At 33.0% G+C, this 17,162-nt stretch overlaps 1 protein-coding gene and 1 pseudogene across 7 annotated transcripts in view; one reads left to right on the top strand and one right to left on the bottom strand.

Moving 5' to 3' along the window:
• Nucleotides 1-17,162, bottom strand: part of Cep112 (centrosomal protein 112) — a 521,506-nt gene that overhangs the window by 295,481 nt on the left and 208,863 nt on the right. For 6 of the 7 annotated variants that reach the window (XM_010616816.3, XM_010616814.3, XM_010616811.2 and 3 more), the window contains one exon: nt 854-961. The exons of the other annotated variant lie outside the window; for it this stretch is intronic. In XM_010616816.3, coding sequence (XP_010615118.1) covers nt 854-961 — 108 coding nt within the window. The remainder of the gene's footprint in view (nt 1-853; nt 962-17,162) is intronic. 7 annotated transcript variants of the gene reach the window in all.
• On the top strand, nt 48-499 carry LOC104857099 (annotated as a pseudogene).

Raw genomic sequence — 17,162 nt, 5'->3', positions numbered from 1 at the left:
AAAAAAAAAAAAAAAAAAAAGATTCAGCTTCACCTCTAACCCACTGCATGGCTGAGGAAAGCACTGCCACTGGAGATGTAATGGTGTCAATACTGCTTTCCAAAAGCTGCTGAAGATGCCCCTCATCCATGATGGCCTAGAACCTGGAATTCCTGAAACTGCCAAAGCCTTAGACAAGTGCCAAGCCCATCTTTGTGCATTTGCATCCAACTGTGAAGAGCCCCTAGGTATGCAAAGCTAGTGGAGACCCTCTGTGCTGAGCACCAAATCAACCTAATTGAGGATTATGACAAGAAACTAGGGGGATGGGTAGACCTCTGTAAAACTAACCAAGAGGGAAAACCCCATAAAATGGTTGGTCCCAGTTGTGTGGTGGTTAAGGACTATGGCAAAGGATCTCAGGCCAAGGATGTAATCAAAGAATACTCAAATGGAAGAAATAAATGAATAAAAATTTTTGCTCACTTAAAAGGAAACAGGAACCTTGTCTATTACTGTTCTTAGCAGTGTCACTAACAATACCTGGCACATAGTGAATACCCAATACTGCTTCTTAAATAGATGAGCAACTCAAACTAGTGCTCTTTCAGGAATAGAAAAATTCAAGAATCATAATAAATGTGTCAATTAAACATCCAGATTAACAAACTGAATAGGCTCCAGTGGAGTGTTAAGACAATGTTTCTGGATTTTATTAAAACCAATATTATTTTAAGTATTTCAAATATATTCCTAATAAAAGCTCTTAGTGATATTTTCATTATGCAGAGATTTTGTGGTACAGATGTTTAAAAGAGGGATTATATGTGTATTAAACATTAAATGATATCATTCATCAACAGGGAAGGCCAACCTGCTGTTCATATCGTTGTTTCACATCGTCTAGCTGCCATAAGAACTCCTTTGACTGTTTCTCACGAAGGGATTTGGATCTTGTTAGATCTGCTTCCACTTTTTCCATCTATAAAATTTTAAAAATCAAGCTTTAAATCTTTTTAACAAAACTTATATTCCATATGCTTTAAAAATTTTTCCATTCATTAAAATGTCAGATTTTACACAATTAATCAGTCATAATGATAAGTTTAATGGAAATAAAATGAAACCTATGTTAATTTAATACATTTTAAAAGTTAATGGAGGGAAATAAAAATTGGTACATAATACTGTTCTAATAGTATTACAATAATGTCATCAAAATATAATTTGGACATTTAAATATTTATTCAATATGACTTTAAGTGCTTAATGGGACAAAATACTTGCTATTCATATATGTGATAAGAGATTTCTATCTAAAATACATGAAGAATACTTACAACTTACAACAAATGAGTAGTTAACCCAGTTTTTAAATGAGAAAGGATCAGAATAGACACTTCTCCAATGAAGATATACAAATGACCAAAAGCATAGGAAAAAATGCCCAGCTTCACTGTCATTAGGCAATTGCAAATTAAAACAAGAACGGCACAGCACTTCACACTCACTAGGATGGCTATAAGCAAAATGACAGGTAATAACATGTAGTATGATGAAGATGTGATGAAACTAGAACTCTTAATGCTGCTGGTGGGAACGTAAAATGTTACAGACATACTGACAGTCTGGAAATTCCTCAAAAGATCTAACATGGAGCTAACATGACCTAAGAATGCGATTCCTACATAAAAAATAAAATATGCATAGGACATATCAACTTCAGATTGACTAGATGACTGATTTCTTCATTAGAACTGTTTTTAATATGTGATGCCCTAGTGTGTTTTAGTCCTGTGTTCTCCGATGTAAACCAGCACTTAGCACAGTGCCTGATGCACATAAAGATTCAATAAATAATAATGAAGATACAATGTGCTCATTTCAAGATTTGCTAAATGTACAATAGTAAACACTTAGTGCCAAATTCTTTATAATATATACAAAATTTAGTGTCGATCTCATTTTCTCTATTACTTTGTACATGCTCTTATCAGATGTTCTTTTATATGTGAAAGGAAAGAGCTGTTCTTACAAATAGAAAAGAAAAAACTCTCCATGTCAGAAAGGAAAATGGCACCTTTCTTTCAAAGCAATGCCCATTCTGTCTTTCCACCCCTGCATATTTAGATGTGATTTAAAGAAATGCTTTTACTACTTGATAATTTTATTTATACCGCTCCACTGGTATATTGATTTACTTGTGTTTTTCTACATCTGTGCAAAGCTTTCTCTAAAGTTACCTTTTGGTAAACATTATGATTAGTTAAAACATGAATATTAAAAGAAATGAACCATGCAATTGTTTCCTTCATAGTTTTTCATGTTAAATTTAAAATATCAAATGCATTTATTCAGACATAGTTAAGGTTCTGAGAACAAATATACTCAGGGACAAACAACCATGTTTCACTGCAAGAGAAAAAAAATGGATCTTCCTACTCACCATTGCTAGGAAACAACCATCTCATTTCAATTTCTGATTCTTACATTGAAATTTGAACTATTTACATTCTAGGAAAATATTTAGCTTCTAAGTATGTCTTTGTAAATACCAAGGACAGAAACCCTGAAAATACTAATACAAGTTTCCAAAATCAATGACAGAGTTCTATGACTATTAATCACAGGTGATTAGCATTTTGGTAAATGATAAATTTAAGGGATTACTAAAGAAAGTGTAGTGAAGCCCACTTTATTTTCTTTTGTTTCTAATTCAAGACTTGGTTTCAAAACTCTATCAATGCCTGTCATTTTAGACCTTATGCACAATCTATCCTCACCAATACACATTCCAGTATTCGTCATATTTCCCAAATGAGGCTGGATGTTCTTGACTCTATAGCTTCCGGCCTTCACTTTATCTGGTAAGCCCTTTTATTTTTTTCTTAATCCAGTCAGTCATCAAGGTTACATCTGTTTTCACCAGACTTTAGCAGTGGAGAGGTGACTATGCCCTCAGGAACTCTGCATTAAGGCATCCCCAGGCCAGGAAGAAAACTCTCACACCTAAATATCTGCAGAACAGAGCATGTAATCCTACCTAACCTTAGCCCTCAAGCAGTGACCTTTGAGGCATAATTGTGAAGCATGGCCTCTTGCTCTCTCCATCCCAAGTAACAGCAATGCCAGACACTGTACCTACAGGCCAGCTTGCAGCCTTGTCCAAATACAAATTCCTCCTAGCCAGGAAATGCAGCCTGAAACCCTGCCTGATCAGTGATTGAAGAATTCATCCAGCAGCTACATCTGGCCTAGGTATGGTTCTTACCAAACTATGGAACACAGTCAGCAGTGCCACCTAACCCCAAAGGACAGGAAAAAGACCAGCCTAACTGGAGAACCCCATAGAAAGGTCTAACTGGTTGTAGTCACTATCAGCTGGCCCATATAGAACCTCAGGATAGACTAAATATTGAAAACGTATTTTCACCAAAATATATCTACACAGGTTGGGAGAGGTGGCTGTTCTGTTAAATGTAGAGACACCAAAGCAAAGATACAAGGTATAGGAGGAATCAGGGAAATATTACACCACACACACACACACACACACACACACACACACACACACACACAAAACAACCTACTAATTCTCCAATAATGGACTTCAAAGAAACAGAGGTCATGAAATAACTGCATGGAATTCAAAATAATCCTCTTGGGCTGTGCACAGTAACACTCCCTGAAATCACAAGAACAGTACATAGGAGGCTGAAGAAGGAAGATCATAAATTTGATGCCAACTCAGGAAAGACAGTGAGAAACTGCCTTAAAAAAAAGAAAAAGCAAAAATAAACTTCTTAAATAAGCTTTGGAAACTACAGTAAATTATGGATTTAAAACACTAAAATAAGTTTGGAGAATTATACATAAAATGACAAATTTGAAAGAAATGAAAACAATTTTAAAAACAAATTCTAGAGACAATGTAATGACTGAAACACAAAATTCTGGAGAAAACTTCAACATCAGACTTGTTCATGCAGAAGAAAGAATCAGTGAGCTCAAAGACTGAATATCTGAAATCACCCAGAGAAACCAAAACAAAAATGAAGGAAGTCTGTGGGAATTATGTTATATCATACCATCAAGAGACTTAACTCTTACAAAATAGTAATTCAAGAATAAGAGACAGAAAAAGGTCTAGAAAAGATAATTGAGAAAATAATGGCTGAAAACCCCAAATCTAGGGAAAGACATTAACATCCATGTAAAGTTAATTCAGATGTCTCTAAAATTCAATTTAGTGAGAAATCTTCTATGACATATCATAATCAAACTATTAAAGACAAATTCTAGAAATGGGGAGAGATAAGATACGTATCACATACATGAAAATCTCTGTATGGCTATTGACTGATTCTCAGCAGAAACCCTGAAGACTATGAGAATGTGAGATGATATATTCCAAAATGCTGAAGGGAAAATACCTACCATCTCAGAATGCTTTACCTGGAAAAGCTATCCTTCCAAAATAAGGGAGAAATAAAATCCTCTGAGACAAACAAAATTTAGAGGAGTTCTTCACCCCATAGGCTTGCCTTACAGGAATTGCTTACAGCTAAAAAAGACTGCTAAGTAATAACATCAAATATAGGAAAATAAAAGGCTCCTTGGTATAAGTAATACATACATTCAGAAATTCTAGTACTGTACCTGTGATATTTCCAGTAAGAGGATTAAAAGACAAACTATTAACATTAGCCTCAAGAAATTAATGCAAACATCAAGATGTAAATTTTAATACTGAAAAAAATAAAATGAGGGGGAGAGTAAAAAGTGTACTTTTAGGTGATAAAAGTTATCAGCTTAAATAGCCTAGTATGTTTTACATATTATGTACTACACCTCATGGTAACCACAGAGGGAAAATTTCTATTAGATGAGCCAAATATAAAAGGATTCAGAAAGCATCACTGCAGAAAATTATCAAACCATAAAAAATAGAAGACATAAAGGATCTACAAAACAACCAGAAAAATTACTAAATTATATAAAATTATTAACTATCCTTACTAGTAACTGTCCTTATTTATACACTGTTGCTTTTAATATAAATGGATTGAATCCTTAATCAAAGCAGAGCGGCTATGTTACTGAGTAAAATCTAAATACATCCTCTAACTTCATTTGCCCTCAGTTGACTTTTAAAAGTCACTGATTCTGGAAGTCGCAGAGCTAGACAATACATTATTACCCTCCCACTAGCTTTGGAGATGAAACCCCTGACTGAAGCTGCCTGATGAATTAAAAACTACTTTCCAATGAATTTCTTATTTCTGTCTTCTAGGGGGTTGCTTTATCTCTCCTGGTTCTCTGGAGTGGGGGACAGCCTTATCACTATCTTTTCCTGTTCTCTAGGAAAAGATGCCTTTTGTATCCTAATAATTAAATGCAGAATTAACTATTTCTGGGAAAAAGAACTAAACACATGATTCATAAGACTTTCTAATCAGCAACTTTTCTTTGGATTTACAGAACCCAAAATAATGATCTGTAGCCCATACATCAGAAAGCAGACCAATGAAATTTTAAAACTACTCTGGAATTTGGAAGTCCCTTAGTGCCTATCTATTTAAAATGCCAACCCACAACTTTCTATAATATTGTGCCTGCACCCCCTAAGCAAGTTGTTCTTTGTTGGCAGTAATTTCCATCTTTTTTACTTTTCTAACTTTGCAAATAAATTTTCTTTATCCTAACAAGTCACTAGCCTTCTTGATTGCAATGAATATGGGCTCCTGGTTAGGGCTGGATGAATTTTTTAAAAGAACTATATGCTTCTTAGAAGAGGCTCAGTGCACTCGTGAGGACATACATAGACTGAAAGTGAGGGTCCGTAGAAGATATTCCATGAAAATTAAAAACAAAAGAGAATAAAGGTAGCCATAGTTCTAACAGATAAAATAGACTTTAAGCCAAAAATTGTACAAAGAGACAAGGAAAGCCATTATATAGTGATAAAGAGGTGAGCTCATCAAAAGGGTATAAAAACCGTGAGTATATATGCACAAATTATGTAGCATCTATGTCAATACAAGTATTAAAAATGTAAAGTGAGAGATAGACTGCAATAAAATAATAGCAGGCTACTTCAAGATGTTACTTGAAAGAAAATCAGAAAGGAAATGCTGGATCTGAATTATACTGTAGACTAAATGAACCTAACAGAACACTCCATCCAACAGCAACAAAATGCACATTCTTCTTAAGTATACATGGAACATTCTCCAGAACAGGTCAGATGTCAGATATAAAACAAGCATTAACAAATCTAAGAGGACTGAAATCATAAATTTTCTTTTCTGGTCACAGTAGAATGAAACTATAAATTTATAATGAAAGATCTTGGGAAATCCATGAATACGTGGAAATTGAACAACATATTCCCCAAACAACCAAGGGGTCAAAGGAGAAACCATAAGAGAATTAAATTATCCTAAGACAAATGAAAATGAAAATACAACATACCAAAACTTATAATATCTAGTTAAAGCAATTCTAAAAGGGAAATTTATAGTAATAAATGCTTGTATCAAATAAAAAAGACCACAACCAATGCTACATCTCAAAAATTTAGAAATGTAAAAAAACTATGTCCAAAGTTAGCATAATGAAAGAAATAATAAACATGATGTATGATAAAAAATTTGGTGAATGTTTCATGCTGCTATTAATCTCCCTCAGTGTGCTCCCCATCTTTAATCACACTTATCCAAGAATCAATCCTGAATGAATAGGAAGTCTGAATAGACCAATAATGAGTAAGAAGATTCAGGCAGTCATGAAGTCTTCCAACAAAAGGATAAGCCCTGGTCAGATGGCTTCACAGCTGAATTACACCACATGTTTAAAGGAACACTAATGCTAACCCTTCTAATTCTTTCCAAAGGCTGAAGAGGAAAAATAGTTCCAAACTAATTTTACAAGGCCAGCACTGCCCTAATAACAAAGACAGAAAAGGAACCCACAGAAAAGAAAATTACAGGCCAGTATAACCAATACACATAGATTCAAAATTCCTCAAAGAATTAAACTCATTAGAAAACTGATTTCAACAACATAGAAAAAGGAACAGGCAATATGATCAAGTGGGATTTATCCCTGTGATTGGAAGGTTTTTCAAAACTATAAATGTGATACATTCCATTATCAAAATGAAGAGTAAAAACCAAATAACCATCTCAACAGGGGAAGGAAAAGTATTTGACAAAATTCAACATCTTTTCATGATAAAATTCTTGACAAATTAGACATAGAAGGAATGTATTTCAATATAATAGCCATAAAAATAAGCCCACAGCTAACATACTCACTGATGGAGAGTTAAAGCTTTTCCCTAAAATAAAGAACTAGATGAGGAAGCTCACTCTAACTCAGTTTCTCAATATACTACTAAAAGTGCTAGCCAGAGCAATTTGGCAAGAGAAAGAAAAAGACTAGGAAAAGAAGTGAAAGTGTTTTGTTTGCTGATGACAAAATCTTATATATAGAAAACCCTAAAGACTCCACTACAAAACTGAAAACTAATAAGTGAACACAATAAAGTTGCAGGATACAAAAGTCAACATTTATAAACTAACATCTATAAACTAACAATAAACTATCTGAAAAAGAAATTAAGAAAATAATCTCATTACAATAGCAATAAATAATTGGGTATAAATTTAACAAAGGAGTGAAATGTATACACTGAAAACTATCAAAGATGGTTGAAAAAGATGAAGAAAATAATTAAAAAGAAAGATACCATGTTTCTGCATTGGAAGAATTAATATTATTAAACTGTTCATACTAGCAAAAGCAATCCACAGATACAGTCAAATCCCTACCAAAATTCCACTGTCACTGTTCACAGAATTAGATGAAATAATCTTAAAATTTGTATGAGACCATGAAAGACGCCATAAAAGACCTTCTGGAATGGATAGTACCCCACAATGGAAGATAACAAGCGGTGGTAAGAATGTGGAGAAAAGGAAATCTTTGCACACTGTTACCAGGAATGTAAACTAATACAGCTATTATCGAAAACAGTATGGAGGTTTTAAAAAAACTAAAAGAACTACCATTTGATGGAGCAAGCCTTCTACTGGGTATAACATCCAACAGAATTGAATTCAGTATGTTGAAGACATATTTACACTTCCAAGGTCACTGAAACATCACTCACAATAGCCTAGATATAAAATCTCTCCAAATATCCACAGAAAGATAAATGGATAAAGAAAGGGTGACATACAATGGGATGCCCTGTGACCTTGAAAAAAGAAGGAAATTCTGTCATTTGCAACAACCTAGATGAACTTGGAGGCTTCCATGTTAAATGCAATAAATCAGGCGCAGAAAGACAGAACTTCACAATCTCACTTTTATTTGGAATCAAAAAAAGTTAAGTTATAGAAATAGAGAGGACAATAGTTGTTGCCAGAGACAGTGAGAGAGCAGAGAAGGAAATGGGAGATGTTCCAAGAGTATAAAGTTTCACTGAAATAAAAGAACTGAATGGTAATGATCTATGCTACTTCTAATTACTGAATAATGAATATTTCAAAACTGGTAAGAGTAAATTTCAAATGTTTCATCACAAAAATGAGGTGAATATGTTGACTAGCACATTTCAATTATCCACAATATACATATATCAAAATATCACATTATATTCTATAAACATTATTGTCAATTAAAATTATTTAAGAACACTGTTTGACTCTAAAAAATTAATAAGGAGAAATAGTAAGCAAAAGTTGAAAAAAAATTGAAAGTTAATCAAGGAGGACAGACTTGGTATGTTCAATATTTTTAAGACAAATCTTCATGTAAATTTTATCTGTGGGTGTTTTTACTTCATCACAAATAAAATATTAAAAATGAATAATAAATTTAAAAATTTTAAACATTACTCAACTATTCTGCAATAGAAACAGGAAACAATTTAAAACACACAAAAGACTTTGCAAACCTAAACACTTAAGAAAAACTAAACAATATTATATGAAAATGAAATATATGTCATTTTAGATAGGACTAACCGAAAATGCCAAACCCCACTCCATTCTTCATAAACAATTTAACCAATATTCAAAGAACAAGTCTTAGAAAATTAAGTTTGTATAAAAACACAAGGTTTTCAGTTGCTATGGATACAAAAGATTCTGCTTCATCATCAGACCTCATTCCAAATTCTACTCGACTTCAAGTAAGAAAGACCACAACATCAAGTAAAATCCTTGGCTTCAGGGGAACCCAAAAATAAATTTGGTGGCCAAATTAGGAGCAGAAACGGGAATGAACCAAATACAGCCCCCTTATCACAATTTAACAATAATTGTGGCACCAATAAATATCAAAGGTTCTGGCTATTCAGGGTCTTTGCTGTTTGCTCAGCAGTGGCAATCCCAGTTCCTCATCTCTTTCTCTTTATTTGTATCTGAGTCCTTCTTACCATGCGTCATATAACCAAGCAAGAGATTGAGATCCTCTGCAGGGATCCCTGATAATGAAGGTTCTTAGATCTTCCTGATATGGTGCCTTAGGCATTACTTTTTGCTACATGCAAGAGAATACCTGTGTCCTTAAACATACCTTAGACAGCATACTGTAGGTCTTAATTTCTTGCCTAATATATCACAAAGTTCTGAAATATGCTGCCATATTGATAGCTCAAAAATGGCAAGAATAAATTCACTGCAATCTGACCTTAACCTAATGATTACAAAATGGCTGCTATGGTAGTTCTTGACATCTGGGAATACAACAGCAAATTCCTGCCAGCAGTAAATTAATTATGCTTATATTTAATTCTAAATATACATTAAACTAAAACTACATTAAACGTCCAGCTTCAACTTCAAGGTAATAGTTCGTACTTTAAGCTTGTGTCTCTTGGTGCTCTAAATAAGGGTTCTGGGAAAAGCAGAAATTTATGATCTATGAACCTCTGACAATCTCAATCAAGTACAGTCATAAAGAGTTAGTGCTCTTTCTCCAGAAAGTACTACATGTGTTGTTATATTCTAAGCAATTTGACATATAAAATTCATATTATATTGGGGCCAGGGATCTGGTTCAATGGTACTGCCACCGGCCTTGCAAGTGAAAGGGCCCAAGGAGTTCAATACCCAGCACACACACACACACACACACACACACACACACAAAATTCATATTATACAATTATATAATTGTATATGAATAGAAAATTCAAAGTATATTTTACTTAGTATATATTTAAAGGTAAGAAAACTCCTTTAAATATTTTCATTATATAGACATATATACAAATATGTAGATAAATACATAGCTAGAAATAGGCTAACATAGATATAAATAGCAGAAATGATATAAGATGGTAAATCTGTGTATATATTAGTGAGGAAAGACTACTAAGAAATGTAAAAATATTCCTTATAAAAATAAACTCAATGCAATTTGCTAACTGTAAGACAATTTATCTAAATTGAAAAAATAGGTTTAACATAACCATGACTGAATTAAGTATTCTTCCTTAGAGCATTACTCTTTATTTCATTATTCCATTTCATTTGAGTATTTCAAATTCTATTAAGTGACTTTAGTGAATTCATTACCATAAAAATTTTCAACATTTATTTATTGCAATACATCATGTTTACATTTCTTGTGGGGAGTTGGTACTTGTTAAAATGAGTAAACATTTAAGAAATTCAAGCTGGGCATGGTTGCACGCTTGTAATCCCAGCACTCGGGAGGCTGAGGCAGGAGGATCACTGCAAATCTGAGACCAGCCTGGGCTATATAGGGAGTTCCAGATCAGTTTCAGCTACATAGTGAGACCATCTCCAAAAAAGAAAGAAACGAAATTCATAGCCACACAAAAATGTGCCATAATTCCATAATTGCTGATAAAGGTTTAATTTTGGGGGTAAAAGTCCCTTCTCTGCCTCCTTCCCCTATCCTCTCTCACTCTATGCATGCAATGCATGTATGTGTGTGAGTGTGTGAGTGGACTGTGTTTGTGTACTGGGTGTTGAACACAGAGCCCTCACACTGAGCTATATCTTAAGACCTTTTTAAAAATTTTCTTATTTTGAGACAAAGTCTTGATAAGTTGCTAAATTACCAGGCTGTGCTAGAGCTCATGATGTTCCTGCTTCAGTCTGCCAGAATGCTAGTATTACAGGTGTGTGTAATCTTAATGTCTTCTTTATTCTATTAGTTATACAATCTATTATACTCACTCATTTTGTGCAATTCTATCATACAAACCAGAAATATGTCTATTAATAATGTCTCAGAATCTACAACAGTGGGTGGTATAAAACAAGCATTTAATTTTTTTATAAAAATGAAGAAATCAAATTTGTTGAATTATTTTGGCCAGTAGGTAAATAGCAGAGTCATTATCATTAAAAAAATAATAATGCTATTCTTTCCACAAATCAGTCAAATTAATAAAGAATGCTAGATATTTTTTGTTTGTTTCAATTTTTTTTTTTCATACTGGGGATCAAACTCAGGTCCTTGGGTTTTCAAGACAGGCAGCGGAACCACTGAGCTAAATCCCTGGAAAGAATGATATGCTTTTAAGTCTGAAGTTTTTCTTTGCTTATTTTGCCTCTGCAAAAGAGGTCGGTCTTTCATGAATGTTATTTTTTAAAAACTTCATGTATTTAATTAAGCACTTAAGGTTATAAGCTAAGCTTCCTTTTAGTTATTTGCTTTATTTTTTTTTTGAAACAAAATACTTATATTCTTTAATGCTGTAATTAAGAACAGCTTAATTATCAAAATGGCTTTTGGTATTGTTTCAATGTCCCTTCCAAAACTCACCTTGAGTTTAATTTTAATTGCTATTATAACAGTATTAAAAGGTGATTAGGTCATAGGGGTACTGCCCTCATAAGTGGATCAATATCTTCACTGGCAGAACACATTAGTTACTGAGGGGGTACGTGGCTGTGTTTGATAAATTTATCTGTCTCCGTCTCACACATGCTCACTAGCACTCTGACCATGCCAATGGTGTGCTCTCAGACTTCCCTACTTCTAAAAATGTTATTTAATACACATTTTCTTTATATATTAACCAGTCTGTTATAGCAGTAGAAACAGACTACAGCAGCGTCTATGTAGAATGTGTATTTATATAATATATATGAATATATACTTAGAATATATATTTAAATATATTAAAAAATTTTACATATTGTATAATTTCATTTAAACAAAATTTAAAATTTAAAAGACCAGAAAGTTTCTCTATTATGATAAAATATAACAGAGAGAAAATTGCCTCTATTTATATTGGGTCCTTATTATCTTAAAACTACTCTTAAAAATTATTTAAAATTGCATGACCCAGTATGGTCCTCAAAGGATGACAGGACAAAGTTAGAAGTCAGAATGAATGGTTTTGATGATCATTTGTTTTAAGTCTGTTATTCAATTACAATAACAACACTTAATGCATCCAGATGCCATTTCTTCCTTCTTGTAAAGTGAAGTTTTATTCATCAATTCAACAGCAACAGAAAAATGAACAAAACTTAAAACTGCTAACAATATAAGGACTGACCAGCCAGTTCGAAATGTGCTAGGAGCCAGAATTAACCCCACTGACGACAACAGTGGTCTTCAGAATTTTGTCTCCATTGCAAGACCAGAGGGGTTTTCCCAATGTAAAGTTAATATCATGTATTTAATGACCATAAAGAAAAAGGAATAGATTTTAAAGCCCAAATAGCAGCAAATACTGCTTAACTAAAGAATATTTGCAAGAGAAAAAAAAAAAACTAGAAAAGATGAGAAGCAAGTAGAAGTCCCAAGAGGAGCTAGTTAGCTGACAAACATGCAACAAATTTCTAAGATTAAAGAATTTCACTTGGAACTTGCTGCCAACAGTTCAAAAACAATTTTTTTGTAATTTATTTATTTCACATAGAATAGGTATAGAGCATTACTTCTTTTAAAAATATGATTATATGTACAGAAATAACTCCAATAATAATATATTTTTATAATTGAAATGTCTATATTTTACACAACTAATTGCTGATAGCTAACACTTATTAATGGATTTCACCTTTAGAATAAAAATGGGTTATTATTTAAGCACTATTAAATGAGATTTTTAAAAGATTTTTTAAAGTGAAAGAAACAGTATGAAGCAATTTTTCAAAAAGTTCAAGTCTGTTCCATTTTCTCTCATGGGCCTCATTTTTGAAATAGAAATTTTCTTTCTAAAACAAACTCAAAGCTTTTATTTTTTTAATTCAAAATCCCATTGTCTGCTATCTGCAGCAGTCTCCAAATGGATAAAGATTCCCTACAGCTCTATTGGCTTTTACACAAAATATTTCCACAAGAATACAAAAGTAGTTCAAAACCCAGAAAAAGGAAACTGTTAAAAACATAGACTATAGATAAATCTAAAAACATAATTTTCCACATAAGAAATCTGGGGATTCATTTTTGTTTAGAATTTCAGCTGTATTGATCCACACTTTAATCAACTAATAATCTGGACTAGACAGCTTCTAACACACACACACACACACACACAGAATTTTGTTTAACATTTATTCAGTTTTCCTCTATAAGAAATACTTGACTGATCTGTTGGCAGAAGCCAACTAAAGGACTCCATTTTAAATGGGATCTCTTATTACTACACTCAATCCAAGGGTGCTTTCTTATTTCAGAAACCAAAATGCCCTTAGCAAAATTATGAACTGAAACCACTGAAGAACATTCCTTCAACAGAAAAGGACCAAAATAACATTCTTCTCATGAGTCGTCATCACTATTAGTTTTCAAGGAGTCTGAATTAGCACCACTCAAAAGATGAGGCCTGGTGAGAGCTGCTCTTAAAGTCACTACACAGAAAGAGAAAATGAGGGGAAGCAATGGGATCCCAGAGGCATGCACCAAATACAGTACTTCCTTGGGTCATAGAAAAAATATGAGAAAATAAAAAATGGAAATAAAGTTTTTGTAAATAGCGAAGGGAGGAGGGGGTGAAGTGAGGGCAGGGGTATGGAGGAAAAAATGAGAACCAAGACCTGTCCTGTAAAGGTACAAGATCCCAATAATGAAGGTAACTGTACTATATACCTAAAATGTACCAATAAACTCAAGGAGAAAAAAAAATAAGCCCATAAAAATATGATACTAAGAAGGTATGAGCACATGAACTCTTAAGGTAAAGAAGAGGAGGAGTTAGCAAGTTTGGTGAAGAAAAACAGAAGACAGTCTCTGATCTTAGCATAGGACAAATAAGAGATGATCTGAGGAGGGGACCAACTGAAGGGGGAGTTCCAGGATTCACAAATTCCACCTGTCATTCCTGACTATCCTTACTTAGTAGCCGTCTCATGTTGTATCCGGAGAGGGTTCTTACAAAATGGTTCCAGAGGTTTTGTTATCTCTGTGGCTTTCCATTTTGCTACACAGACTGGAGATTTTCTTTTAACTTAAAGAAAATCACTTTCTACTTCCTTTCCAATTTTTGTGATGGATATTTTCTATTTTCACAATTAATAAATTAAATCACAATAAATATCCCTGAGAATATTTCTTGAACACTTTGTATTTCTGAAAAATGAAGTCCTATAAATAGAGCCATCAGGTAAATAAGCACAATGTTAAAACAATCCTTCAGAAAGATTATACAATGTTATACACCCACTAGAAATATATACTGCCTGTTTCCTTAGGATTTCATGAATTTCTACCTCACTCCTCTTTCATTTAAAAAATTATTAGTGAAAATAAACATTTCTTATTATTGATTGGTACCAAATAAGTATGTTGGGATTGTGATGGGTATTATACCAAATTATACACCAATTTAGGGACAATCATCATGTTGATAATATTGTGTCTTCCAATTCAAAAATACAGAATAGTTCTCTGCTTAATCAGATCTTTTAAAATTTCTCTGAGCAATTTTTAATAATTTTACATGCATGATTTTGACTTATTTTATTAGTTTAAATATTCTTTCACTTCTTTTTTTAATTAGTACATAATGGTTATTTAGAGTAATGAGTTTCATTTTGCAGATTCCTATATGAATATGCATACAACACACTTGAATAATTTTTACCTCCAAAACTCCCATCTCCTTCTCTTCTCCTTAGTTTTACACAGTGGGGGTTCAATATGTACAATATATTTTTATCATATCCATCTCCCCTATTACTCATTTTTGAAATTATTATGATTAAATTGTTTCATTAATTTCATTTTCAAATATTTTATTGCTAAAATATAGAAGTGTGACTGACTTACTTATTTTATGTATTTGTCTTATATTATAAAAACATGCTTAAATAACATTGCTTCTATTATTTCTTTTGTGGAGTTTGTGGGGTTTTCATCATACAGGATCATTACAACTGAAATATATACTTCTTCCTTCCTAATATGTATATCTTGTATGACTTTTTTTTTTGCCTTGTTGTACTGACTAAGACTCTAATACAATGCTGAATAGAAGTAGCAAAAACATACCTTTTCTTGTTCTTAGGAAAAAAGTGTGTAGCTTTCCAATGTTACTTTTATTAGCTGTGGGATTTTCATAGATGTCTTTTATTAGGTTGACTGAATTTACTTCTAGTCTTAATTTTCCAAAAATTATTTTTTAAATCATATATGACTGTCAGACATTTTCAAATTCTCTTCTGTTTCTATTGTGATGATCAGGTAACTCTGTCCTTTATTCTATCAATATGCTATATAACATTAATTTATACATTTTAAAACAACCTTGGCTTCCACTTGGTTGTGATGTGAGATTTTTTTACATGTTGCTGGATTCAGTTTCTGAAAATATCATTAAATATTTTTGAGGCCATGTCCGTGACACATATCAATCTGTTGTTTTCTTGCAATATCTTTGGCTTCGATATCAGGACAATATTAACTACATAGAAAAATATGGAAAGCATTCCTTTTCCTCAATTTTGAAAGTTTTCAAAATATTAACAGATTTTAAATGCTTTGTGTAATTTATCAGTGAAGTCTTATGCTTCCAGGATTTTTAACTGAGGTGTTTTTTTGTTTGTTTGTTTGTTTTTGCTCTTTTTTTGTACCAGGGATTGAACTTGGGACCTTGCACTTGCAAGGCAGGAGACAGATGATAATTGGTAATTAAATTTCTGTCTTCAAATTTCTGTTCAGTTCAGATTTTATATGTGTTCTTGAGACAATTTTGACAATCATTTTATTCCTCAGATTCTATCCATTTCATGTATAATTTGTTGGTATAAGGTGGTGGTGATGACACTACGACACACATACCATAGTGGGCTGTTTATCACTGAATGCTCTAAAAGGTTTGCCATAACTGATATAAGGTTCTTGGTAATATCACTTTATACTGCTTTTTTTTTTTTTGGTTTTTGAGACAGGGTCTCACTAGGTAGTTGAGACTGACCTGGAACTCACTATGTAGCCCAGGCTGGTCTTGAACTCACGGCAATCCTTCTGCCTCAGCCTCCCAAGTGCTGGGATTACAGGTGTGCACCACCACGCCTGGCTATTGCTTTCATTTTTTATAGGAGCAAAAGTGATGTCTTCTCTTCTTTCACTCCTAAATTCAGTAATTTGTACCTTCACTTTATTTGTTGGGTCAGTTGAGGTAAGGTCTGTCAGGGCGTTGAAGCTATAAATTATTCTGTATTTTATAAATTTTGATAAGTCCTTTTTTGCTTTAGTTCAGTTCACAAAATTTTCTAATTTCCCTTGTGATGTCTTCCTTGACCCAATAATAATTTGTTTATTTATTTAGCTATTTAATTCCCAAGCATGTGAGAATTTCCCAGAATTCTTTTGTTATTTATTTCTAATTTATTATTGCTGGGGTCAAAAAACATACTTCATATGATTTAATTCTTTTAAATTTATTGAGATTTGTTTTGCGGCCAAGCATTATCGTGTATTCTAGAGAATGCTCATAAGTGCCTGCAGTTATTGGGTGGGGTGATTTAAATCACCACCCAAGTGTCAGATTCACCCCTGAGTGGCACAAGTACAAAGAGAATTAATGCAGCATAGCAAAGACTTTGAAACATAACTATAATTGAAATCCACCCAAGGAAGATGAGACAAAATTGCTCTGAAATTAACTGGGTTGATGATCTGCTAAAACAAAAAATTAAACATCTAGAGATTTCTAAAAGAATGCAGAGATTACA

Source organism: Fukomys damarensis, unplaced genomic scaffold, assembly GCF_012274545.1.
Source record: "Fukomys damarensis isolate Sample0158 unplaced genomic scaffold, DMR_v1.0_HiC HiC_scaffold_23, whole genome shotgun sequence".
Classification (NCBI taxonomy): domain Eukaryota; kingdom Metazoa; phylum Chordata; class Mammalia; order Rodentia; family Bathyergidae; genus Fukomys; species Fukomys damarensis.
Note: the sequence above shows the minus strand (reverse complement) of the source record. Positions and strands in the feature narration are given on the sequence as shown.